Here is a 27,588-nt window from a genome sequence, read left to right on the forward strand (position 1 = left end):
AGAGAACACTGGGGACACAGAGGACACAAAGAGACACAAGGGACCCAGGGAATATGGGGGACACAGGGGGTCAGGGGACTTCCTGGGGACACCGTGGGTCAGGGGAGACAGGGGACACTGGGGACACAAGGAACATGGGGGACATGGGGAACACAGGTCACATAAGGGACACTGGGGATCAGGGACAGAAGGACATTAGGGACACAGGGGATACTGAGGGAACACAGGTGACACCCAGGTGACACCCAGGTGACACACAGGTGACACTGAGGTGACCCAGGTGACACCCAGGTGACACACTGTCTCACCCTTGCGGTAGCAGGCAGGACCAGGATGAGCTCCAGCTGACTCGGGACCAACAACGTACAGACCTGACCTGGGGACATGGGGACAGTGAGGGGACACTGAGGGGACAGTGTGGGGACAGTGTGGGGACATGGGGACAGTGAGGGGACAGCAGGGGACATGGGGACTCAGCAGGGCTGGGGACACCATAGGAGCTGGGGACACCGTTGGGACACGGGGACACTCACAGGGACACCCACGGGGACACCACGGGGACACTCCAAATCCCCCAAATCCCCAAACCCCAAATTCCCCAAATCCCCAAACCTGAAGAAGAGCCTGGACCCTCCCCAAATTCCTGAAATCCCAAACCCCAAATCCCAAACCCCAAACCCCAAATAACCCCAAACTTGAAGAAGAGCCTGGATCCTCCCCAAATCCCCCAAATCCCCCAAAGCCCCAAACCCCAAGTCCCCAACCCCCAAACCCCAATCCCCAATCCCAAACCCCAAAAAACCCCAAACCTGAAAAAGAGCCTGGATCCTCCCCAAATCCCCCAAATCCCAAAACCCAAACCCCAAACCCTGACCCCAAATAACCCCAAACCCAAACCCCAAGAAGAGCCGGACCTCCCCAATCCCCCAAACCCCAAACCCCAATCCCCAAATCCCAAACCCCAAATCCCAGACCCCAAATCCCCAAACCCCAAATCCCCCAAACCCCAAATATCAAATCCCAAACCCCAAACCCCAAATCCCTCAAACCCCAAACCCCAAATAACCCCAAACCTGAAGAAGAGGCGTGATCCCCCTCCGGCCGCCACGGTGTTGATGTCCAGCTGCGGCGCCTGGATGGACACTCCGGCCGTGCTGGCCTCGAACACGTGCTCCAGCTGCCCCGCGAAGCGCGACACGTCCGTCGACGTGCCTGAGACCCCAAAAGGGATGAGAGACCCCAAAAAGGGGTGAGAGACCCCAAAAAGTGATCAGGGACCCCAAAAGTGACCCCGCGAAGCGCGACACGTCCGTCGAGGTGCCTGAGACCCCAAAAGGGGTGAGAGACCCCAAAAAGTGACCCCACAGAGCGCGACATGTCCATCGAGGTGCCTGCGACCCCAAAAACCAGCAGAGACCCCAAAAAGGGGTGAGAGACCCCAAAAAGTGAGCAGGGACCCCAAAAACCAGCAGAGACCCCAAAAGGGGTGAGAGACCCCAAAAAGTGACCCCGCGAAGCGCGACACGTCCGTCGAGATGCCTGCGACCCCAAAAGGGTGAGAGACCCCAAAAGGGGTGAGAGACCCCAAAAAGTGAGCAGGGACCCCAAAAAGTGACCCCAAAAAACAGCGGGGACCACAAAAGTGAGCAGGGACCCCAAAAAGTGAGCAGGGACCCCAAAACCCTGCAGGGATCCCGAAACATATCAGGGACCCCAAAAGTGACCCCGCGAAGCGCAACACGTCCATCAATGTGCCTGCGGCCCCAAAAGTGATGAGAGACCCCAAAAGGGATGAGAGACCCCAAAAAGTGAGCAGGGACCCCAAAAGTGTGCAGGGACCCCAAAGGTGACCCCACAAAGCACGACATGTCCGTCGAGGTGCCTGCGGCCCCAAAAGGGATGAGAGACCCCAAAACCCAGCAGGGACCCCAAAAGGGACCCCGCGAATCATGACACGTCCGTCGAGGTGCCTGAGACCCCAAAAGTGATGAGGGACCCCAAAAAGTGATGAGGGACCCTAAAAGTGTGCCGTCACAAACCCAGAGGGACCCCAAAACCCATCAGGGACCCCGCAAAGCGAGACACGTCCATCGAGGTGCCTGCTACCCCAAAACCCAGTGGGGACCCCAGAAGTGCCGAGTCACCCCAAAAGTGCCCCATCCCAAACCACTGAGGGACCCCAAAACCGATGAGGGACCCCAAAACTGCACCATCGCAAGCCCAGCGGGACCCCAAAACTGCTGAAGGACCCTAAAAGTGCCTCATTCGAGACTCAGAGGGATCCTAAAACTGCCAGACCCCAAAACCACCCAGTCCCAACCCCAAACCCAGACAGACCCCAATCCCAATAGGACTCCCAACCCCATCTGGACCCCAATTTAAGTGAGACCCCAAACCCAACAGGATCCCAATCCCACCCAGACCCCAATCCCAAAGTCACCCCAACCCCAAAGCACCCCAACCCCAATAACACCCCAACCCCATGCAGACCCCAAACCCCACGCAGACCCCACAGCTCACCTCCCATGTCGAAGCCGATGACCGGGGTTCCGTTTTTGGGGTCGAAGGTTGTCCTGGCGTACCCCACAACCCCCGCGGCCGGGCCGGACAGGATGGCGCGGGAACCCCGAAAACTGGACATCGGGGTCAGACCCCCGTCCGAGCGCATGAACTGAACTGTGACACCCTATGGGATCGGAATATATGGGATTTATGGGATTTGTGGGATTTGTGGGGTCAGACCCCCATCCGAGCGCATGAACTGCACTGTGACACCCTAAAATTTATGGGGTTTATGGGATTTATGGGGTTAATGGGGTGAGACCCCCGTCTGAGCGCATGAACTGCACTGTGACACCCTAAAAGGTATGGGGTTTGTGGGGTTTGTGGGGTTTGTGGGGTTTGTGGGGTCAGCCCGCCGTCCGAGCGCATGAACTACACCTGGACACCCAATTGATTTATGGGGTTTGTGGGATTTATGGGGTCAGCCCGCCGTCCGAGCGCATGAACTGCACTGTGACACCCTATGGGATCGGGATATTTGGGATTTATGGGATTTGTGGGGTTTGTGGGGTCAGCCCGCCGTCCGAGCGCATGAACTGCACTGTGACACCCTAAAAGGTATGGGGTTTGTGGGGTTTGTGGGGTTTGTGGGGTTTGTGGGGTTAATGGGATTTATGGGGTCAGACCCCCGTCTGACCGCATGAACTGCACCGTCACACCCTAAAAGGTATGGGGTTTGTGGAGTTTGTGGGGTTTGTGGGGTTAATGGGGTCAGCCCGCTGTCCGAGCGCATGAACTGAACTGTGACACCCTATTTATGGGATTAATGGGGTTTGTGGGGTTTGTGGAGTTAATGGGGTCAGACCCCCGTCCGAGCGCATGAACTGAACTGTGACACCCTAAAAGGCATGGGGTTTGTGGGGTTAATGGGATTTATGGGGTCAGCCCACTGTCTGAGCGCATGAACTGCACTGTGACACCCTAAAAGGTGTGGGGTTTGTGGGGTTTGTGGGGTTTGTGGGGTTTGTGGGATTTATGGGGTCAGCCCCCCGTCCGAGCGCATGAACTGCACTGTGACACCCTATTTATGGGATTTATGGGATTTATGGGGTCAGCCCACTGTCCGAGCGCATGAACTGCACTGTGACACCCTATGGAATTGGGGTTTGTGGGGTTTGTGGGGTTTATGGGGTCAGCCTGCCGTCCGAGCGCATGAACTGCACCGTCACACCCTACAATTTATGGGGTTTGTGGGATTTGTGGGGTTTATGGGGTTAATGGGGTGAGACCCCTGTCCAAGCACATGAACTGAACTGTGACACCCTATAGGATTGGGGTTTGTGGGGTTTGTGGGGTTTGTGGGGTTTGTGGGGTTAATGGGCTGAGCCTGCCATCCGAGCGCATGAACTGCACCATCACACCCTATAGGATTGGGATTTATGGGGTTTGTGGGGTTAATGGGGTTTATGGGGTCAGCCCGCTGTCCAAGCGCATGAACTGCACCGTCACACCCTACAATTTATGGGATTTGTGGGGTTAATGGGGTTTATGGGGTTTATGGGGTGTGACCCCCCATGAACTGTAAATGAACACCCTGTGGGATTTTGGGTTTCTATGGGGTCCATGGGGTATCTATAGGGTGTATAGGGTCTATGGGATCTATGGGGTCTATGGGGTGTCTATGGGGTATCTATGGGGTATCTATGGGGTCTATGGGGTGTCTATGGGATCTATGGAGTCTGAGTGCCCCATGAACAGCATCTGCGTCCTCTGTGGGATTGGGGGATCTATGGGGTCTGTGGGGTCTATGGGGTCTGTGGGGTGCCTATGGGATCTATGGGGTGTCTATGGGGTGTCTATGGGGTCTATAGGATCTATGGGATCTATGGGGTGTCTATGGGGTCTATAGGGTCTATGGGGTCTATAGGGTCTATAGGGTCTATAGGGTCTCAGGGGTGTCCATGGGGGTCCCAGGGTCTATGGGGTCTATGGGGTCTATAGGGTGTCTATGGGGTATCTATAGGGTCTATAAGGTCTATAGGGTCTATAGGATCTATGGGGTATCTATAGGGTGTCCATGGAGGTCCTGTGGGAATCCCAGTATCCCCAGTACCCCATCCCAGTACCCCCAGTTCTCCCAGTACCCCCAGTACCCCCAGTATCCCCAGTACTTCCAGCACTCCCAGTATCCCACTACTGGGAGTACTGGGAGCACTGGGATTACTGGGGATACTGGGAGTACTGGGGATACTGGGAGTACTAGGGGTATCCCAGTGCTCCCAGTACTCCCAGTATCCCCAATACCCCCAAGTACTCCCAGTCCCCCCAGTATCCCATCCCAGTCCCCCCAGTATCCCATCCCAGTCCCCCCAGTACTCCCATCCCAGTCCCCCCAGTACTCCCAGTATCCCATCCCAGTATTCCCAGTCCCCCCAGTATCCCACCCCAGTCCCCCCAGTATCCCATCCCAGTCCCCCCAGTATCCCCTCCCAGTCCCTCAGCCTCACCTTGAGCCCGTCGCGGAAGCCGCGGCAGAATCCCTGCAGGTAGCTGAGCACACCTGGGCTCAGGTAAGCGTCCACGCAGGCCGTGAGGCCCCTGGGGACAGCGCGGGACATGCCGGCCACCTCCGAGGACAGCGACACCTGAGAGAAACCCAGCTCCCGGGCCACAGAGCCCACCTGCCGCTCGTGATCCGGCCACCTGGGACAGGGACAGGTGTGTCACCTGAGTGTCACCTGTGTGTCACCTGAGATCCCTAACCCCACCTGCTGCTTGTGATCCAGCCACCTGTGACAGAGACAGGTGTGTCACCTGTGTCACCTGGGGAACACCTGTGTCACCTACGAACACCTGTGTGTCACCTGTGTCACCTGTGTGTGATCTGTGTCACCCTAACCCCACCTGCTCGTGATCCGGCCACCTGTGTGGGGACAGGTGTGTCACCTGGGGACAGGTGTGTGTCACCTGTGTCACCTGTGTGTCACCTGGGAACACCTGTGTGTCACCTGGGGAACACCTGTGTGTCACCTGGGTGTCACCAGTGTGTGATCTGTGTCACCCTAACCCCACCTGCTGCTTGTGATCCGGCCACCTGCAAGAGGTGACAGGTGTGTCACCTGTGTGTCACCTGTATCACCTTCACCACCTGGGTTACCTGTGTCACACCTGTGTCACACCTGTGTCACACCTGTGTCACACCTGTGCGTCGCTTGTGTCACACCTGTGTCACTTCGGGCACCTCTGTGCCACCTGAGGGTCATTTGTGTCACCTGTGTCACACCTGGGTGTCACACCTGTGTCATCTCCGTATCACGCCTGTGTCACCTGTGTCATACCTGTGTGTCATCTATGTCATTTGTGTCACACCTGGGTCACACCTGGGTCACACCTGCGTGTCCCTTGTGTCACATCTCTGTCACTTATGTCACCTTTGGGTCACCTGTGTCACGTGTGTATCACCTGTGTCATTTCTGTCACACCTGTGTCACCTGTGTCACGTCTGTATAACGCCTGTGTCACACCTGGGTCACACCTGGGTCACCTGGGACACCTGTGTGTCACTTGTGTCACACCTCTGTCACTTGTGTCACTTCTGGGTCACCTGTGGGTCACCTGTGTCACACCTGTGTCACACCTATGTCACACCTGTGTCACCTGTGGGGTCACCTGTGTCACACCTGTGTCACCTGCAGGATTCCCAGGGGTCACCTGGGGTCCCCAAATCCCCACCAGGATCTCCCAACTCTCCCCACAAAAGTGCCCCAAAATCCCCCCAAAATCCCCCAAAATATCCCAAATCACACAAAAACTTCTCCCAAAATTCCCCCGAAAGTGCCCCAAATCCCCCCAAAACCCCACAAAATCCCCCAAAATCCCCCAAATCCCCCAAAATCTCCCCCAGATCCCCCCAGAATTCCCCCCAAATCCCCCCAAATCTCCACAAAATCCCATAAAATCCCCCAAAAGTTCCCCAAAATCCCCCAAATCCTAAATTCCCAAATGCCCAAATCGCCCAAAATCTCCTGAAATCCCCCAAAGTTCCCTCAAATTCCCCCAAATCCCCAAATTCAGCCCAGAAGTCCCCAAATCCCCAGAATCCCCCAAATCCTCACAAACCCGGCAAAATCCCCCAAATTCACTCCAAAATCCCCAAAGGTTCCCTAAAATCCCCCAAAATCCCCCCAAACTCCCAAAACCTCCCCAAATCCCCCCAAAATCCCCCAGAATTCCCTCAAATCCCCCTAAAATCCCCCAAAATTCAAATTCCCCAAAATCCCCAGGATCCTCCAAATCCCCCAAAATCCAAAATCTCTCAATTCTCCCAAAATCAGCCAAAATCCCCCAAAAGCTTCAAAACCTCCCCCAAAGATACCCCAAATCCCCCAAACTCCCCAAAAGTCCCAATTCCCCAAATCCCCCAAAACCCCCCCAAATCCCCCAAAACTCCCTCAAATTCCCCCAAACATTCCCTCAAATTCCCCAGAATTCCCAATCCCCAATTCCCCAAATCCCCCAAATTCCCCAAATCCCCAAAAAACCCCCAAATCCCACAAATCCCACAAAATCCCCACAAAAATCTCACAAAATCCCCAAATCCCCAAAGTTCCCAAATCCCCCAATTTCCCCAAATTCCCCCAAGTCCCCAAATTCCCCAAAATTCCCCCTAAATCCCCCAAAACCCCAAATCCCCAAAATCCCCCAGAAGTCCCTCCAAAATTCCCCAAATCCTCCCAGGACCCCCAAATCCCCAAAACCTCTCAAAATCCTCCCAAATTCCCCAGATTCCTCCAAATCCCCAGACCCCCAAAATTCCCCCAAATCCCCCCAAAATCCCCAGGATCCTCCAAATTCCCCCAAAGTCCACCAAAATCTCCCTCCAATTCTTCCCAAAATCTGCAAATCCCCAAAAGCTTCAAAACCTCCCCCAAAATCCCCCCAGATCCTCCCAAACTCCCCCAAAGTTCCCCAAATCCCCCAAAATCCCCTCAAATTCCCCAGAATTCCCTCAATCCCAAAAGTTCCCAAAATCCCCCAAATCCCCCAAAATCCCATCCTCACGCGTAGCTGTGCAGCAGCAGCACGGCGAGGCTCCGGATGCCTTTGGCCAGCAGAGCCTGCAGGTCACTGCGGAGCTGAGCCACGTCCAGCGGCTTCTGCAGCAGCAGGGTCACCCCAGAGCAGCCTGGGAAATCCCAAAAATATCCCAAAATATATCCCAAAAGTGAGAAACAGCGAAAATCCCATAAAAATCCCATTAAAAACAGCGAAAATCCCATAAAAATCCCATTAAAAACAGCGAAAATCCCACAGAAACACACCAAAAATACCCCAAAAATAACCTCTGCAGCAGCAGGGTGACCCCAGAGCAGCCTGGAACCCCAAAATATCCCAAAATATATCCCAAAATTGGGTGAAAATAACCCCAAAGGGACACACGGCGAAAATCCCACCAAAATCCCATTAAAAACACCTAAAAAACACACAAAAACTGCCCTAAAATAACCTCTGCAGCAGCAGGGTGACCCCAGAGCAGCCTGGAAAATCCCAAAAATATCCCAAAATATATCCCAAAATATTCCAAAAGGGACACACAGCGAAAATCCCATTAAAATCCCATAAAAAACACCCAAAAACCACCTAAAAAACACCCAAAACTACCCAAAAAACACCCAAACCCAACCTCTGCAGCAGCAGGGTGACCCCAGAGCAGCCTGGGACCCCAAAAATATCCCAAAAAATATCCCAAAATCAGCTGAAAATAACCCCAAAGTGACACACAGCGAAAATCCCATCAAAATCCCAATAAAAACACCTAAAAACCACCCAAAACTACCCCAAAAATCAACCTCTGCAGCAGCAGGGTCACCCCAGAGCAGCCTGGGAAATCCCAAAAATATCCCAAAAGTGAGAAACAGCGAAAATCCCATAAAAATCCCATTAAAAACAGCGAAAATCCCATTAAAATCACCTAAAAACAACCTAAAACCAACCTGAAAACAGCAAAAAACAATCTCTGCAGGAGCAGGGTCACCCCAGAGCAGCCTGGGAAATCCCAAAAATATCCCAAAATATATCCCAAAATATTCCAAAAGGGACACACAGCGAAAATCCCATAAAAATCCCATAAAAAATAGCGAAAATCCCACTAAAACCCCATAAAAAACAGTGAAAATCCCACTAAAAACCTGTAAAAACAACCTAAAAACAGCCCAAACCCAACCTCTGCAGCAGCAGGGTGACCCCAGAGCAGCCTGGAAACCCCAAAAATATCCCAAAATATATCCCAAAAGTGAGAAACAGTGAAAATCCCATAAAAATCCCATTAAAAACAGCGAAAATCCCATTAAAATCAGCGAAAATCCCACTAAAACACACCAAAAATACCCCAAAAATAACCTCTGCAGCAGCAGGGTCACCCCAGAGCAGCCTGGGAAATCCCAAAAATATCCCAAAATATATCCCAAAAGTGAGAAACAGCGAAAATCCCATCAAAATCCCATTAAAAATAGCAAAAATCCCACTAAAAACCCATAAAAAACAGTGAAAATCCCACTAAAAACCTATAAAAACAACCTAAAAACAGCCCAAACCCAACCTCTGCAGCAGCAGGGTGACCCCAGAGCAACCTGGAAAATCCCAAAAATATCCCAAAAATATCCCAAAATAACCACAAAGGGATACACGGCGAAAATCCCATAAAAATTGCATTAAAAACACCTGAAAACCACCCAAAACTACCCCAAAAATCAGCCTCTGCAGCAGCAGGGTCACCCCAGAGCAGCCTGGGAAATCCCAAAAATATCCCAAAATATATCCCAAAATATTCCAAAAGGGACACACAGCGAAAATCCCATAAAAATCCCATAAAAAATAGCGAAAATCCCACTAAAAACCCATAAAAAACAGTGAAAATCCCACTAAAAACCTATAAAAACAACCTAAAAACAGCCCAAACCCAACCTCTGCAGCAGCAGGGTGACCCCAGAGCAGCCTGGGAACCCCAAAATATCCCAAAATTGGGTGAAAATAACCCAAAAGTGACAAACAGCGAAAATCCCATCAAAATCCCAATAAAAACACCTAAAAACCACCCAAAACTACCCCAAAAATCAACTTCTGCAGCAGCAGGGTGACCCCAGAGCAGCCTGGGAACCCAAAAATATCCCAAAAAATATCCCAAAATATCCCAAAAGTGACACATGGTGAAAATCCCATAAAAATCCCATAAAAAGGAGCAAAAATCCCACAAAAAACACCTAAAATCAGCCCAAAAATCAGCCTCTGCAGCAGCAGGGTGACCCCAGAACAGCCTGGGAACCCAAAAATATCCCAAAAAATATCCCAAAAAATTCCAAAAGGGACACACAGCGAAAAACCCATTAAAATCCCATTAAAAAACCCCTAAAAACCCCAAAACCCACCCAGTGTCACCTCCAGGGTCACCCCGGAGCAGCCTGAGGGGACAGCAGTGTCACCAAAACCCCAAAAAAATCCCAAAAAAATCCCAAAAAATCCCAAAAAATCCCAAAAAATCAAAAAAAAAAAATCCCAAAAAATAAAAAAAAATCCCAAAAAATCCCAAAAAATCCCCAAAAACCATCCCGTGCCACTCCCAGGTGACGATTTGAGTGTCACTCCCTGGCAGGTGACAATCACTGTGTCACTCCCCAGGTGACAATGCCAATGTCACCCCAATGTCCCACCTTGCACTCTCGGCCAGCTGTCACTCCCCGGCAGGTGACACTGACAATGACAATGACAATGACAATGACAATGACAATGACAATGTCCCACCTTGCACCCGTGGCCAGCTGTCACTCCCCGGCAGGTGACACTCACTGTGTCACTCCCCAGGTGACAATGACAATGTCCCACCTTGCACCCGTGGCCAGCTGTCACTCCCCGGCAGGTGACACTCCCAATGTCACCTCAATGTCACCCCAATGTCGCACCTTGCACTCTGGGCCAGCTGTCACTGCCCGGCAGGTGACAATGACAATGACAGTGACAATGACAATACCAGATGACAATGCCAATGTCCCACCTTGCACCCGCGGCCAGCTGTCACTCCCCAGCAGGTGACAATGTCAGGTGACAATGACAATGACAATGACAATGTCACCTCAATGTCCCACCTTGCACCCTGGGCCAGCTGTCACTCCCCGGCAGGTGACACTCACTGTGTCACTCCCCAGGTGACAATGACAATGACAATGATGTCCCACCTTGCACCCTGGGCCAGCTGTCACTCCCCGGCAGGTGACACTCGGGCTGCTCAGGGATCACTCGCTCATCCACCTCGATGACTTCCTCGTACAGCACATCGGGCATTGTCACCGCCTGAGGGGACAGTGGGGACATTGGTGACAGGGGTCAGGATGGGGACAGCATGGGGACAGGGATGGGGACAGCATGGGGACAGCAAGTTAGGCATTGTCACCGCCTGAGGGGACAGCGGGGACATTGGTGACATGGGGACAGGAGGGGGACAGCATGGGGACAGCATGGGGACAGCATGGGGACAGTTAGGGACAGGATGGGGACAGGATGGGGACAGCATGGGGACAGCATGTTAGGCATTGTCACCGCCTGAGGGGACAGCATGGGGACACCAGTGACATCGGGACAGCATGGGGACAGGATGGGGACAGCATGGGGACAGCACATCGGGCATGGTCACCGCCTGAGGGGACAGCATGGGGACAGGATGGGGACAGCATGGGGACAGCATGCTGGGCATTGTCACCGCCTGAGGGGACATCAGGATAGGATGGGGACAGCATGGGGACAGCACGTCGGGAATTGCCACCGCCTGAGGGGACATCAGGATAGGATGGGGACAGCATGGGGACAGCACGTCGGGAATTGCCACCGCCTGAGGGGACAGCGGGTGACATTGGGACAGCATGGGGACAGCATGGGGACAGGGATGGGGACAGCATGGGGACAGTTAGGGACAGGATAGGGACAGCATGGGGACAGCAAGTCGGGCATTGTCACCGCCTGAGGGGACAGCATGGGGACAGCGGTGACATCGGGACAGCATGGGGACAGGATGGGGACAGGAACAGGGGGACACCACAGTGGCACTGGGACAGAATGGGGACAGCATGGGGACAGGAAGAGAGGGACACCGCAGTGGCACTGGGGTGACATCGGGGTGGCTTCGGGGGTGGCACTGGGGGGGAACTGGGACAGGACAGGGACAGGGACAGGGGACACTGGGACAGGACTGGGGTGACACTGGCAGGGAACTGGGACAGGGCTGGGATGGCACCAGGGGGACACCGCGGTGGCACTGGGACAGGATGGGGACAGGAGCAGGGTGGCACTGGGGTGGCATTGGGGTGGCACCAGGGAGGAACTGGGACAGGACAGGGACAGGACTAAAGGGGACATTGGGACAGGACTGGGGTGGCACCAGGGGGACACCGAGGGGACACTGGGGTGGCACTGGGACAGGACAGGGACAGGACTAAAGGGGACATTGGGACAGGACTGGGGTGGCACTGGGGTGACAGTGGGACAGGATGGGGACAGGAACAGGAACAGGATGGCACCAGGGTGGCACTGGGACAGGGCAGGGACAGGGACAACACCAGGGGGACACTGGGGTGGCACTGGGACAGGACAGGGACAGGATGGCACTGAGACAGCACTGGGGTGGCACTGTGGTGACATCAGGACGTCACCAGGACAGGACTGGGGTGGCACTGGAAGAGGATCATGGTGGCACTGGGACAGGACTGGGGTGGCACTGGGGTGTCACAGGGATGGCACTGGGACAGGACACCACAGGGGGTGGCACCGGCAGGGCACTGGGCTGGCTGTCACCCTGCTGTCACCCCCCTGTCCCCCCTGTCCCCGCAGTGACCGCTGGCTCCGGCCGCACGGCGCTGGCCACACGCTGGGAGTGGCACTGTGCCAGCCTGTCACGGGACAGGGGACACTGGGGGACAGGGGACACTGAGGGACAGGGGACACTGGGGGACAGGGGACAGCACGGGACAGGGGACAGCACGAGACAGGAGACACTGGGGGACAGGGGACACTGCCAGGGGACAGGGGACAGGGGACAGCACGGGACAGGGGACACTGCCAGGGACACGAGACAGGGGACACGGGACACCGCCAGGGACAGGGGACACCGCCAAGGACACCGGACAGGGGACAGCATGGCACAGGGGACACTGCGGGACATGGGACAGGGGACAGCATGGGGCAGGGGACACCGCCAGGGACAGGGGACAGGAGACAGCACAGGACACGGGACAAGGGACAGGGGACACCGCCAGGGACAGGGGACAGGGGACACCGCTGGACAGGGGACAGGAGACAGCACAGGACACGGGACAGGGGACAGGGGACACTGCGGGACAGGGGACACCGCCAAGGACACCGGCAGGGCCTGACACACGGGCACAGCCAGGGGACACTGGGGGGACATTGAGGGGACACTGAGCTCCACGGCAGGGCACACTGGGGACACAGTGCCAGCCTGAGGGGGGAACAAGAACAGGGTGAAGGGACAGTGTGGGGACACGGTGCCAGCCCGAGCAAGGGACACAGGGACAGGGCAGAGGGGACAGTGTGGGGCACATTGGGGACATGGTGCCAGTCCAAGGAGGGACACAGGGACAGGGCAGTGGGGACACTGTGGGCACACTGGGGACACGGTGAGGCACACTGGGGACACGGTGCCAGCCTGAGTGGGGACACAGGGACAGGGCAGTGGGGACACTGTGGGGCACATGGTGCCAGCCCAAGGAGGGACACCGTGGGACACACGGGGACATGGTGGTGGGGACAGCATGGGGCACACTGGGGACACAGTGCCAGCCCGAGCAGGGACACAGGGACAGGGCAGTGGGGACACTGTGGGGCACATTGGGGACACAGTGCCAGCCTGAGCAGGGGACACTGCAGGGCACACTGGGGACATGGTGCCAGCCCAAGGAGGGACACTGTGGGACACATGGGGACATGGTGGTGGGGACAGCGTGGGGCACGCTGGGGACACAGTGCCAGCCCGAGGGGTGACACAGTGTAGGGCACACAGGGACAGCATGCCAGTCCAAGGAGGGACACAGGGACAGGGCAGTGGGGACAGGGACACAGTGCCAGCCCTAGCAGGGACACTGTGGGACACACAGGGACATGGCAGTGGGGACACCGTGGGGCACATTGGGGACACGGTGCCAGCCTGAGCAGGGACACTGTGGGACACATGGGGACACGGTGGTGGGGACACCGTGGGGCACACAGGGACACAGTGCCAGTCACGGGATGTTCCTGTCATGGGACATGCCAGCTCTGTGCCAGGCGGCCACGGGTCACCGAGGGGTCACCGTGAGTGTCACCAAAGGGTCACTGCACGGGTCACTGTGAGTGTCACTGCACGGGTCACCATGGGGACACCACGAGTGTCACCACATGGGTCACCTTGGGGACACAGGGGGGGTGTGGCACCCCAGCCCAGGGGACATTGGTCACTCAGGCACTGCCACCCCCACCCCAGGGGACATCGGGACAGGGGGATGTGGCAGTGCTGGCACAGGGGGAGGTGTGGGGACAGCGACAGGTGTGCCCAGGTGTGCCCAGGTGTGCCCAGATGTGTCTGGCTGTACATAGAAGTGTACACAGGTGTGCCCAGGTGTGTGCCCAGGTGTGTCTGGCTGTACATAGAAGTGTACACAGGTGTGCCCAGGTGTGTCTCACCAGATCAAAATCATGGGGTTACTTGGAGTTACTGGTGAGCTTACAGGTGTTCCCAGGTGTGCTCAAGGTGTGTGTACAGGGGTGTCCCAGGTGTGTGCCCAGGAGTGCCCAGGTGAGGTTACAGGTGTACCCAGCTGTGCCCAGGTGTACCCAGGTGTGCCCAGGTGTGCCCAGGTGTGCCCAGGTGTGCCCAGGTGTGCCAGGCTCTCACCAGGTCGAACAGGTGCGGCCTGGCCTGGGTCCCGATGTGCAGCAGGTGCTGATGGGATGGGGTTGGGGTATGTTATGTGTACCCAGGTGTGCCCAGGTGAGGTTATAGGTGTGCCCAGGTGTGCCCAGGTGTGCCCAGGTGTATCTCAGGTGTATCCAGGTGTGCCCAGGTGTGCCCAGGTGTGCCAGGCTCTCACCAGGTCGAACAGGTGCGGCCTGGCCTGGGTCCCGATGTGCAGCAGGTGCTGATGGGATAGGTTGGGGTTGGGTTTGGGGTGTGTTAGGTGTGCCCAGGTGTGCCCAGGTGTATCTCAGGTGTGCCCAGCTGTGCCCAGGCTCTCACCAGGTCGAACAGGTGCAGCCTGGGCTGGGTCCCGATGTGCAGCAGGTGCTGATGGGATGGGTTTGGGGTGTGTTAGGTGTACCCAGGTGTGCCCAGGTGTGCCCAGGTGTATCTCAGGTGTGCCCAGGTGTGCCCAGGTGTGCCCAGGTGTGCCAGGCTCTCACCAGGTCGAACAGGTGTGGCCTGGCCTGGGTCCCGATGTGCAGCAGGTGCTGATGGGATGGGTTGGGGTTGGGTTTGGGGTATGTTATGTGCTCCCAGGTGTGCCCAGGTGTATCTCAGCTGTGCCCAGGTGTGCCCGGCTCTCACCAGGTCGAACAGGTTTGGCCTGGCCTGGGTCCCGATGTGCAGCAGGTGCTGATGGGATGGGTTTGGGGTATGTTAGGTGTACCCAGGTGTACCCAGGTGTATCTCAGGTGTGCCCAGGTGTGCCCAGGTGTGCCAGCTGCTCACCAGGTCGAACAGGTTTGGCCTGGCCTGGGTCCCGATGTGCAGCAGGTGCCGGAAGCCGCGGGTCACGGCCAGCGCTGTCCTCTCGCCGCGGCGCTGCAGCAGGGCGTTGGTGGCGACCGTGGTGCCCATGCGGATCCACTGGATCCTCGAGCTGTCCAGCGGCTCGTCACGGGGCAGGGACACCCCCAGCTCCTGCGGGGACCCCAAAAATGAGCCCGGAGACCCCAGACCCATTTAGGGACCCCAGACCCATTTGGGGACCCCAAACCCATTTAGGGACCCCAAACCCACAGCAGGACCCCAGACCCACAGCTCCCCCGTGGTGCCCATGCGGATCCACTGGATCCTCGAGCTGTCCAGCGGCTTGTCACGGGGCAGGGACACCTCCAGCTCCTGTGGGACCCCAAAAATGAGACCCCAGACCCATTTGGGGACCCCAAACCCATTTAGGGACCCCCAAACCCACAGCAGGACCCACAGCTCCCCCATGGTGCCCATGCGGATCCACTGGATCCTCGAGCTGTCCAGGGGCTCGTCACGGGGCAGGGACACCCCCCAATTCCTGTGGGACCCCAAAATTGAGACCCCAGACCCATTTGGGGACCCCAGACCCATTTAGGGACCCCCAGACCCACAGCAGGACCCACAGCTCCCCCATGGCGCCCATGCGGATCCACTGGATCCTCGAGCTGTCCAGCGGCTCGTCGCGGGGCAGGGACACCCCCAGCTCCTGGGGAACCCCAAAAATGAGACCCCAGACCCATTTAGGGACCCCCAGACCCACAGCAGGACGCCCAAACCCAGAGCTCTCCTGTGGTGCCCATGTGGATCCACTGGATCCCAAACATGTCCTGTCCCAGGATAGGGACACTCCCAGTTCCTGGAGACCCCAAAATTCAGCCAGTCAGGGACCCCAGACCCATTTGGGGACCCCAGACCCATTTGGGGACCCCCAGACCCACAGCTCCTCCATGGTGCCCAGGGAGATCCACTGGATCCCAAACATGTCCTGTGACTCATCCCGGGACAGGGACACCCTGAGGTCCTGGGAGACCCCAAAATTCACCTGTGGGACCCCAAAATTCATCCATTTAGGGACCCCAGACCCATTTAGGGACCCCCAGACCCCCAGCAGGACCCACAGCTCCCCCATGGTGCCCAGGAAGATCCACTGGATCCTCGAGCTGTCCAGCGGCTCGTCGCGGGGCAGGGACACCCCCAGCTGCTGGGGAACCTCAAAAATGAGACCCCAGACCCATTTGGGGACCCCAGACCCATTTAGGGACCCCCAAAACCCACAGCAGGACCCCAAACCCACAGCTCCCCCGTGGTGCCCATGCAGATCCACTGGATCCTCGAGCTGTCCAGGGGCTCATCGCGGGGCAGGGACACCCCCAGCTCCTGGGGAACCCCAAAAATGAGACCCCAAACCCATTTAGGGACCCCCAGACCCACAGCAGGACCCCCAAACCCAGAGCTCTCCTGTGGGGCCCATGTGGATCCACTGGATCCCAAACATGTCCTGTCCCAGGATAGGGACACTCCCAGTTCCTGGAGACCCCAAAATTCACCCATTTAGGGACCCCCGACCCATTTAGGGACCCCCAGACCCATTTGGGGACCCCCAGACCCATTTAGGGACCCCCAAACCCACAGCTCCCCCACAATATCCATACAGATCCCCTTAATCCCACACATGTCCTGTGCCTTGTCCCGGGACAGGGACACCCCAAAATTCACCTGTGGGACCCCAAAATTCATCCATTTAGGGACCCCAGACCCATTTAGGGACCCCAGACCCATTTAGGGACCCCAGACCCACAGCAGGACCCCCAAACCCACAGCTCCCCTACAATATCCACACAGATCCCCTTAATCCCACACATGTCCTGTGCCTTGGCCCGGGGCAGGGACACCCCAAAATTCACCCTGTTAGGGACCCCAGACCCATTTAGGGACCCCAAACCCATTTGGGGACCCCAGACCCATTTAGGGACCCCCAGACCCACAGCTCCCCCATGGTGCCCATGGAGATCCACTGGATCCCAAACATGTCCTGTGCCTTGTCCCGGGGCAGGGACACCCCAAAATTCACCCTGTTAGAGACCCCAAACCCATTTAGGGACCCCCAGCACAGGGTGGGGCAGGGGGCTTTGGGGGTCTCGGGAGGGAACCCATGGGGTCAGGAAGGGTCTGGGGGTCCCCTGGGGGGTCCTGCTGGGGTGACCCCAATGTCACAGGGATGCTGTGGGGACATCTTGGGGGTCTCGGGGGTCCTCGGGGATCCCTCAGGGGTCCCAGCAGGGCACTCAGGGGTTCCTGTTGTGTTCCCGGGGGTCTTTAGGGGGTCCCAACAGCGTACTCAGGGTGTTCCCAGTTTGTTCCCGGGGGTCCCGGTGGGTTCCCTTGGGGTATCCCGGGGGTCCCAGCAGAGTACTCGGGGGGTCTCGGTTGGTTCCCGGGGGTGTTCCCGGTTTGTTCCCGGGGGTCCCGGTGGGTTCCCTTGGGGGTCCTAGTTTGTTCCCGGGGGTCCCGAGGGTCCCAGCACGGTACTCAGGGGGTCCCAGTTTGTTCCCGGAGGTCCCGGGGGTCTCAACAGGGTACTCGGGGGGTCTCGGTTGGTTCCCGGGGGTCCCGTGGGTGTTCCCGGTGTATTCCCGGGGGTCCCACTGTGTTCTCGGGGGTCTCAGCATGGTACTCAGGGTGTTCCCCGTTTGTTCCCGGGGGTCCTGGGGGTCCCGGTTTGTCCCCGCTGTGTCCCCAGTTTGTCCCCGGTGTATCCCCGGGGGTCCCGGTGGTCCCGGGGGTCCCAGCACGGTACTCAGCGTGTTCCCGGTTTGTCCCCAGTTTGTCCCCGCTGTCCCCCCGGTGTCCGGTGCCACCGCGGGGGTCTCACCTCCTGCAGCACGCGGCGGATGCCCTCGGTGGGCGCGTCCCGGTACGCGGGGTCCTCGGAGAGCAGCTTGAGCACGCGGACGCGACCCCCGGGGCAGCGCGCGAACACGTCGGTGAACGTGCCGCCGCGGTCGATGGCGAACTGGAAACCGGCGGGGGCGAGCGGCGCCGCCATGGCGGGACCCCCGGGAGCGGCGGGAGGGGGGCGGGAAAGGGGCCGGTGAAGGGTCGGTACTGTCCGGTGAAGGTCCGGGGCTGTCCGGTAAGGGTCAGCAGTGTCCGGTAAGGGTCGGTACTGTCCGGTAAGGGGTCGGTAAAGGGTCAGAGGTGTCCGGTAAGGGGTCGGTGAAGGGTCGGTGGTGTCCGGTAAGGATCGGTACTGTCCGGTAAGGGGTCGGTAAAAGGTCAGAAGTGTCCGGTAAGGGGTCAGTGAAGGGTCGGTGGTGTCCGGTAAGGGGTCGGCGGTGTCCGGTAAGGTGTCGGCAGTGTCCGGTAAGGGGTCAGAGGTGTCCGGTGAAAGCTTAGAGGTGTCCGGTGAGGGGTCGGTACTGTCCGGTAAGGCGTCGGTACTGTCCGGTAAGGGGTCGGGATTGTCCGGTGAGGGGTCGGGACTGTCCGGTAAGGGGTCGGTGGTATCCGGTAAGGGGTCAGAGGTGTCCGGTGAAGGGTTAGAGGTGTCCGGTGAAGAGTTAGAGGTGTCCGGTGAGGGGTCGGGGCTGTCCGGTGAAGGGTCGCGGTGTCCGGTAACGGGGCGGCGGTGTCCGGCAAGGGATCGGGACTGTCCGGTGAAGAGCCGGTGGTGTCCGGTGAAGGATCGGGGCTGTCCGGTGAAGGGTCGGCGGTGTCCGGTACGGCCTGGCCGAAGGTCGGTGAAGGGTCAGCGGTGTCCGGTGAAGGGGCGGGAGTGTCCGGTACGGCCCGGCACGGCTTGGCACTGCCCGGTAAAGGTCCGGCGGTGTCCGGTGAGGGGTCAGTGCTGTCCGGTAAGGGGTCAATGCTGTCCGGAGGAGGTCCGGCGGTGTCCGGTAAAGGGTCAGCGGTGTCCGGTGAGGGTCAGTGGTGTCCGGTAAGGGGTCAGTGCTGTCCGGAGGAGGTCCGGTCCGGCCCGCCCCGCTCCGCCAGGGGGCGCTGTGTCTCTCCGGTCGCTCCGGTTCCGCTCGGTGCCACCGGAGGGGCGGGGCCTGTTTGGGGGCGTGGCCTAACAGGGGGCGGTGTCATTGGGGGCGCGGCCTGAAGCAGTCACCAGTTGTATCCCCATATGGGCGTGGTCTAGCTCAGGGGGCGTGGCTTCCATGGCAGAGCGGCCAATGAGGGACACAATAAGGGGCGTGGCCTCGCCTGAGTGCTGCGTCACTGGCGGCGTGGCTTCAATCTGGATCGAGGCTGGGGGCGTGGCCTAGGCAGAGGGGGAAACGTCAGCGGGGCGGAGCTTCCTTTTGGCGGGCTGCGCGCGCGGGGCACGCCGGGAGCTGTAGTCCTTCCCCTCATGGCGCCCAGAGGCCGCGCGGGGCACGCCGGGAGCTGTAGTCCTTCCCCTCATGGCGCCCAGAGGCCGCGCAAGGCATGCCGGGAGCTGTAGTCCTTCCCCTCATGGCGCTCAATGGCGCTACAGGCTGCGCAGTGCATGCCGGGAGTTGTAGTCCTTCCCCTCATGGCGCCCAGCGGCCGCGCGGTGCACGCCGGGAGCTGTAGTCCAGCCCCACACGCGGTGTCCGGAGCGGCAGCAGCACCGGCGGCCAAACCGGCAGCAGCGGCAGCCGAACCGGCAGCAGCGGCAGCCAAACCGGCAGCAGGAGCGCGATGGCGGGGCTGGAGCTGCTGTCGGACGCGGGGTTCCGGGCGGACGGGCGGCGGCCGGACGAGCTGCGCAAGGTGCGGGCGCGGCTCGGGGTGCTGGCCAGGGCGGACGGCTCGGCGTACCTGGAGCAGGGCAACACCAAGGTGCTGGCGGCGGTGTACGGCCCGCATGAGGTGAGCGGGGAGCGGGGCTGAGAGCGACCTGGGGATGGGGGGATGAGCCCCAGATCGGGGATGGACACCCCTCAGGGCCTGGAATCCCCCTCAGGGTGGACAGCCCAGACTGGACACCTTCAGGGCCTGGAATCCCCCTCAGGGTGGACATTCCCAGACTGGACACCCCTCAGGGCCTGGAATCCCCTCAGGGCTGGACATTCCCAAACTGGACACCCCTCAGGGCCTGGGAGCCCCCTCAGGGTGGACATCTCCAGACTGGACACCCCTCAGGGCCTGGGATCCCCTCAGGATGGACATTCCCAGGGCTGGACACCTTCAGGGCTGGACACCCCTCAGGGCCTGGGAGCCCTCGGGATGGACAGCCCCAGACTGGACACGCTCAGGGCCTGGGAGCCCTCAGGATATGCAGCCCCAGACTGGACACCCCCTTTTTCAGGGCATGTGAGCCCTTTAGGGCCTGTGACCCCTCAGGATGGACACTCCAGACTGGACACTCCCTTTTTCATGGCCCACGACCCCTCAGGGCCTGTGATTCCCCTCGGGATGGACATCTTCCTCAGGGCCTGGGAGCCCACAGGATGGACATTCCCAGACTGGACACCCCTCAGGATGGACACCCCCTTCCTCATGGCCTATGACCCCCTCAGGGCCTGTGGCCCCTCAGACTGGACACCCCCTTTCTAAGGACTGGATACCCCCAGACTGGACATCCCTCAGGATGGACACCCCCAGACTGGACACCCCTCAGGGCTTGGGATCCCCTCAGGATGGACATCCTCAGGGCTGGACATCCTTCAGGGCTGGACACCCCTCAAGATGGACACCCTCAGACTGGACACTCCCTTTTTCATGGCCTGTGAGCCCTCAGGGCTTGGGATCCCTCAGGATGGACACCCCCAGACTGGACACCCCTCAGGCCTCTGACCCCCTCAGGATGGACGTCCACTTTTCAGGGCCTGTGATCCCCCTCAGGGCTGGACAGCCCCAGACTGGACACCCCTCAGGATGGACACCCCTCAGGGCTGTGACCCCTCAGGATGGACATCCCTTTTTTCAGGGCCTGGGATCCCCTCAGGGCTGGACATTCCCAGACTGGACACCCTCAGGGCCTGGGAGCCCTCGGGATGGACACCCCCAGACTGGACACCCCTCAGGATGGACACCCCCTTTGTAAGGGCTGGACACCCCCAGACTGGACATCCTCAGGGCCTGGGATCCCCTCAGGGCCTGTGACCCCTCAGGATGGACACCCCCGGGGCTGGACACCCTTTTTTCAGGGCCTGTGACCCTTCAGGATAGCCCCCCTCTCCCCTTTCTCAGGGCCTGGGATCCCCTCAGGGCTGGACATTCCCAGACTGGACACCCCTCAGGGCCTGGGAGCCCTCAGGATGGACACCCCAGACTGGACACCCCTCTTTCTAAGGGCTGGACACCCCCAGAATGGACACCCTCAGGGCCTGGGATCCCCTCAGGATGGACACCCCCAGACTGGACACCCCTCAAGGCCTATGACCCCCTCAGACTGGACATCCCCTTCCTCAGGGTCTGGGATCCCAAAACAGCAGAAAAAACAAACCCAAAAACCCTCCAAGAACACTTTTAAGGTTAAAGAGTCAAGGCATTTCTTTATTATCTGGCCAGGATGTTGTTCTGGCCAGGATGTACCTCAGAAATCATCTCATCCACACCTGGTGTGCAGGGAGAATCACTCCATGATACATGATATTTGCTAGATTTTTTAGATGTTTTATACAGTAAAAATATCTAGAAATGTGTTCATATTTAAATATCTAATATTTGTATGTTAGATTAAAATATCTAAATATCTAAAAATATCTAGAAATATTTTTATGCAGTAAAAATATCTAGAAAAGTGCTCATTTGTCACCAAATCTGTGGGAAAAACAAAAATCCTCCAACACTATTTTTAATGTTAGAGAGTCAAAGTGTTATTTTATTATTTCACCAGGATGTACCACAGAAATAATTTCCATGATACATCACTTTTACCCAATTTTTTAGATATTTCATTCAGTTAAAACACCTAGAAATTGGTGTAAAGTTGAGCAATTCTCCAGTATTCAGTTTCCCGTTGGATTTGAGTTTCCTCACCTCTGATGTTAATTAATTTTCTTTTTTATTTCTCTTTTCCCAGACTAGGTGTTTCCCACTAGCCAGGGGTGTTGTTTGGGGTTAATAGTTTATTAATTACCTCTGATAACCATTTATTTTTAGATTATTTCTAATTTATTGATATATTGAGTTCACCAGACCTCACCTGGCAGAGCAATGCCCTGGAAAAAAACTTAAAATTCCATTTTCTGGGGTAAAAAAAACCAAAATCTTTTGGCTGAAGTGACACAAAATTTTTAAACTGCTGTGTTTTTCAACACCCCCTCCCCATTTCTCCACCCTCCCCAGTTTTGGGGGTCCCACAATCCCCACCTGACCCCCATTTTTCTCTCCCCATTTTGGGGGTCCCAGTTTGCCTGACCCCCATTTTTCTCCCCCATTTCGAGGGTCCCACATTCTTTTCTCCCCCCATTTCGGGGTCCCATGGTCCTCTCACCACCTAACCCCCCTTTTTCTCCCCCATTTTGGGGTTCCTCCCCCAACTAACCCCCATTTTTCTCCCCAATTTCGGGGGTCCCACATTCTTTTCACTGCCTAACCCCAATTTTTCTCCCTCATTTGGGGGGTCTCCCACCACCTGACCCCCCATTTCTCTCCCCATTTCAGGGGTCCCCCAATACCTAACCCCCCTTTTTCTCCCCAGGTTTGGGGGTCCCACATTCTTTTCTCCCCCATTTCAGGGGTCCCACAATCCCCCCACTACCTAACCCCCATTTTTCTCCCCATTTCGGGGGTCCTACGTTCTTTTCTCCCTCATTTTGGGGGTCCCACAGTCTTTTCACCACCTGACCCCCCTTTTTCTCTCTCCCCATTTCGGGGGTCCTGCATTCCCCCCTTGTCTAACCCCACTTTTCTCTCCATTTCGGGGGTCCCACAATCTTTTCTCCCCCATTTCGGGGGTCCCCCCCTTGTCTAACCCCCATTTTCTCCCCAGGTTCGGGGGTCTCACATTCTTTTCTCCCCCATTTCGGGGGTCCCCCACTATCTAACCCACCTTTTCTCCCCATTTTGGGGTTCCCCTCTTGTCTAACCCCCCTTTCTCTCCCCAGGTTCAGGGGTCCCACATTCTTTTCTCCCCCATTTCGGGGGTCCTGCATTCCCCCCACTACCTAACCCCCCTTTTTCTCCCCATTTCGGGGGTCCCACAATCTTTTCTCCCCCATTTTGGGGGTCCTGAATTCCCCCCCCAACTAACCCCCATTTTCTCCCCCATTTCGGGGGTCCTTCACCACCTGACCCCCATTTTTCTCCCCAGGTTTGGGGGTCCCACAGCCCCCCACTATCTAACCCCCCAATTTCTCTCCCCATTTTGGGGGTCCCCCCTATATCTAACCCCTATTTCTCTCCCCAGGTTCGGGGGTCCCACAGCCTCCCCTATGTCTAATCCCCCATTTTTAATCCCCATTTCTCTCCCCACGTTTGGGGGTCCCGAGCCAAAGCCCTCCAGGACCGAGCCCCCTTGTCTAACCCCCATTTTCTCCCCATTTCGGGGGTCCCACACTATCTAACCCCCCTTATTTCTCTCCCCAGGTGCGGGGGTCCCGTGCCAAAGCCCCCCAGGACCGAGCCCTGCTCAGCTGCCGCTGCAGCTCAGCCCCGTTTGCGGGGGGCGGCGAGAGGAGGAGGAGACCCCCCCAGGGCGGGGGGGACAGGAGGTCTGGGGAGAGAGCCCTGCTGCTCAGGGGGGTCCTGGAGGGGGCTGTGCTCACCCAGCTCTACCCCCGATCCCAGATCGATGTGTTTGTGCAGGTGGGTTTGGGATTTGGGAGATTTGGGGTGAAATATGGGGGATTTGGGGTGAATTTGGGAGGAAATATGGGGGATTTGGGGGGATTTGGGGTGAAATATGGGGGATTTGGGGGGATTGGGGTCCTGGAGGGGGCTGTGCTCACCCAGCTCTACCCCCGATCCCAAATTGATGTGTTTGTGCAGGTGGGTTGGGGATTTGGGGTGAAATATGGGGGATTTGGGGGGATTTGGGGGTCCTGGAGGGGGCTGTGCTCACCCAGCTCTACCCCCGATCCCAAATCGACGTGTTTGTGCAGGTGGGTTTGGGGTTTGGGTGAAATATGGGGGATTTGGGGGGAAATATGGGGGATTTGGGGGTACTGGAGGGGTCTAGGGCAGATTTTGGGGATTTTTGGGTCACCCTCTGACTCCCACAGATCCTGCAGGCAGGTGGGGATGACCTGGGGCACGCAGGGTCTGTGGGATTTTGGGTCATTTTAGGGTATTTTTGGGTTATTTTTGGTGTCCCTCACCCCCATAGATCCTCCAGGCAGACGGGGATGACCTGGGGCATGCAGAGTCTATGGGATTTTGGGTCATTTTGGGGTATTTTGGATATTTTTGATGTCCCTGACCCCCACAGGTCCTCCAGGCCAATGGGGTGACCTGGGGCAAACAGATCAATGGGATTTTGGCTCATTTTGGGGTATTTTGGGTCATTTTTGCTCTCCTCTCCCCCAGGTCCTACAGATCAATGGGATTTTGGCTCATTTTGGGGTATTTTGGGCCATTTTTGCTCTCCTCTCACCCAGGTCCTGCAGGCAGACTGTGGTGACCTAGGGCACACAGATCTATGGGATTTTGGCTCATTTTGGGGTATTTTGGGTCATTTTTGGTGTCCTATCCCTCCAGGTCCTGCAGGCAGATGATGGCGAGCTTGGGCACACAGATCTAGGGGATTTTGGGTCATTTTAGGTCATTTTAGGGTATTTTGGGTCATTTTTGCTCTCCTCCCCCCAGGTCCTACAGGCGGACGGCGGCAAGCTAGGGCAGACAGATTTTAGGTCATTTTGGGTCATTTTGGGTCATTTTTGCTCTCCTCTCCCCCAGGTCCTACAGGCAGATGGAGATGACCTGGGGCACTCAGATCTATGGGATTTTGGCTCATTTTGGGGTATTTTGGGCTATTTTTGCTCTCCTGTCCCCCCAGGTCCTACAGGCAGACAGTGGCAAGCTAGGGCAGACAGATCTATGGGATTTTGGCTCATTTTGGGTCATTTTGGGTCATTTTTGCTCTCCTCCCCCCAGGTCCTGCAGGCGGACGGCGGCGAGCTGGCGGCCACGGTGAGCGCGGCCGGGCTGGCCCTGCTGGACGCCGGCGTGGCCCTGCGTGGCCCCGTGGTGGCCGGCTCGGCAGGACTGGCCGAAGCCCCCGCCGGACCCCCGGTGGCCCTGAGTGACCTGAGCTCGGCTGAGGAGGCGGCCGGCGGCCCCAGGCTGGTGGTGGCCATGGTGGCGGGCAGCGGGCAGCTGGCGCTGTGCCAGCTCAGCGCCCGGCTGCACCAGGACAGGCTGCGGCCGGTGCTGGACGCTGCCCAGGCCGCCTGCCGGGGGCTGCACGCCGTGCTGGACAGCGTGGTGAGGGCCAGGCTGCGCCAGGACACGGCCATGGAGCAGTGACCATCCAGGACATGGCTATGGAGCAGTGACCGCTGGGGGGACACTGCTGTGGCATTGTGACCACACCCCAGGACACTGCCATGGCACAGGAACTGACCACAGTGACCATCCCAGGACACTGCCATGGAGCAGTGACTGCTGTGGGGACACTGCTGTGGCATTGTGACTGACCACAGTGACCACCCCAGGACACCTCGATGGCACAGTGACCACCCAGGACACGGCCATGGAGCAGTGACCACTGTGGGGACACCGCTGTGACATAATGACCACTGTGGGGACATGGCCATGGCACAGGAACTGACCACCGCCATGGATAAGTGACCACTGCAGGGACATGGCCATGGAACAGTGACCACAGGGACACCGTGGGGACAGTGCCATGGGGACACTGTGGTGACACTGCCATGGCACAGTGACCATCATGGGGACACTGCCATGGCACTGTGATCAGTGGGGACACCACCATGGCCAGCTGTCTTGCATGGGAGAGAGGAGATTTATGTGCTTTTGCAGTTTGACAGGCTTTAAGATAGCTAGTTCCCCAAGACTTAGTCCCGTTCGCAAGATTCTTTGATATCTGGCCGATTTGTCTAAAAATACCATTTATTTGACACAGAACATAACAAACATACAAACATAGAACAGATTGACACACACAGACACACAATGAATACATAATTGCAACACTATGGTAGCTAAAAATGCAATTATGGGGTAAAACCTTGCTTGAACTATAAAGATAGTCAAAACGCAAGAAATGCTTGCTTGAACAATAATGCAAGTTAAGAAATGCTTGCTTGAGCTAGCTGAAATGCAAGTTAAGAAAGGTACCTATAAGTTAGCTGGAATAATACAATTTAGGAAACTCAATGATCTCACCAAATCCAGTTTTGGAGCTGGGGATACATCAGCGTCCTCACTCAATCCCTCGGGAAGTAACCACAAAGTTTGCGTCCAAACTCAGGGGAGAAAGCTTTTACTTCACGTTCCATGTTCTATGTATAAAGCTTCTGATTTTACTGAGTTTTGCGTGGTGTTTTATAGGGAAAAGAGTGTGTATTTTGCGGTCACCTGAAAATTCTTCACATTCTCTCAGTGTCTCGCTCTGAGTTCCAGACGCCAGCACTGATAGTCAGGATTAAGCCATTGACTTAATCTGAGCCATCGATCTCGGCTAGCAATCAGGGAGAGAGAGAGAAGGGGGGGGGGGGTGTCTGTCCTGCCACAATCCACCCCTGTGACCCAAAGACACAACTCTTAACTTCATGAAGTGACAGTGCAGGTGTCTCTTGCCTCCATGCTATAAAACGCACTCACGTTCTTTAATTTAGGTATTATTGTTAAATTTTTAGTATATATTGTGTTTCTAAATTGTATTATTCTTTAATGGAACGTTGTCTATGTTAATAGGAAGCATTTGCTGTTGCTTCAGTTTATGGGTTTATGTAGTAGATTATGTAACAGAATATATATATAAAAGAAACATCAGTAGTAACAACTAAGAGATCATAAAATATGACATTAACTTTAGAATGTCTATAGTAATTGGAGACAATTTAACAAGTTAGTTATGTTGATATAAGTTCATGTAGGGTAGATTATTTCCACCCCTTGAATCTCAAGGTCATAGGAGGATGTGATGCAAATCAGGAACGAAGAAGAGTAGCCAGTGGTTGGCGATTCTTTTACTTCTTTTGTGGTTTTTAGTTCAGTCGTCTTCTTCAGTGTTTCACCTGTTTTTGCTTAACATGTTAAATGTTAGACAATTCTACAATATTTTAAAGTAATACACATACCCATATTAATTGATTTGATTGTCTCAGGGGAGTTAAAGATGTTATGAAAAATTAACTGTTTTAATCATTTGGATTATAATTCCATTTGGGAATTTATATTTTATTTTGGGAGAATCAAAATTGATTCTGTAATTTGAGTTATATTTTAGG

The 27,588-nt window shown here is 56.6% G+C and overlaps 2 protein-coding genes across 2 annotated transcripts in view; one reads left to right on the forward strand and one right to left on the reverse strand.

Moving 5' to 3' along the window:
* Positions 1-19,327, reverse strand: part of LOC146442644 (5-oxoprolinase-like) — a 34,958-nt gene extending 15,631 nt beyond the window's left edge. The window contains exons 1-9 of the mRNA XM_085049879.1: positions 18,937-19,327; positions 18,126-18,371; positions 15,230-15,421; positions 10,731-10,845; positions 7,564-7,687; positions 5,010-5,205; positions 2,521-2,686; positions 1,074-1,212; positions 309-376 (exon numbers count right to left, since the gene is read on the reverse strand). Coding sequence (XP_084906005.1) covers positions 309-376; positions 1,074-1,212; positions 2,521-2,686; positions 5,010-5,205; positions 7,564-7,687; positions 10,731-10,845; positions 15,230-15,421; positions 18,126-18,299 — 1,174 coding nt within the window. The 5' untranslated portion in view covers positions 18,300-18,371; positions 18,937-19,327. The remainder of the gene's footprint in view (positions 1-308; positions 377-1,073; positions 1,213-2,520; positions 2,687-5,009; positions 5,206-7,563; positions 7,688-10,730; positions 10,846-15,229; positions 15,422-18,125; positions 18,372-18,936) is intronic.
* A 568-nt stretch (positions 19,328-19,895) lies between these two features.
* On the forward strand, positions 19,896-25,639 carry LOC146442645 (exosome complex component RRP41-like). The gene is made up of 3 exons (XM_085053888.1): positions 19,896-20,095; positions 23,762-23,980; positions 25,268-25,639. The coding sequence occupies exons 1-3, from the start codon at positions 19,925-19,927 to the stop codon at positions 25,637-25,639; spliced, it is 762 nt and encodes a 253-aa protein (XP_084910014.1). The 5' UTR covers positions 19,896-19,924.
* The last annotated feature ends 1,949 nt before the right edge of the window (positions 25,640-27,588 follow it).

The sequence above is a fragment of the Lichenostomus cassidix genome, chromosome 2 (assembly GCF_008360975.1).
Source record: "Lichenostomus cassidix isolate B80296 chromosome 2, HeHo_3.0, whole genome shotgun sequence".
NCBI classification, from domain to species: Eukaryota; Metazoa; Chordata; class Aves; order Passeriformes; family Meliphagidae; genus Lichenostomus; species Lichenostomus cassidix.

What these genes read in the sequence shown, in the direction of transcription:
- LOC146442645 (XM_085053888.1), top strand. Translation starts at nt 19,925, where the DNA reads ATGGCGGGGCTGGAGCTGCTGTCGGACGCGGGGTTCCGGGCGGACGGG. An exon ending in CGGTGTACGGCCCGCATGAG is followed by an intron (nt 20,096 to 23,761) that starts GTGAGCGGGGAG and finishes TTCTCTCCCCAG; the next exon opens with GTGCGGGGGTCCCGTGCCAA. An exon ending in AGATCGATGTGTTTGTGCAG is followed by an intron (nt 23,981 to 25,267) that starts GTGGGTTTGGGA and finishes TCCTCCCCCCAG; the next exon opens with GTCCTGCAGGCGGACGGCGG.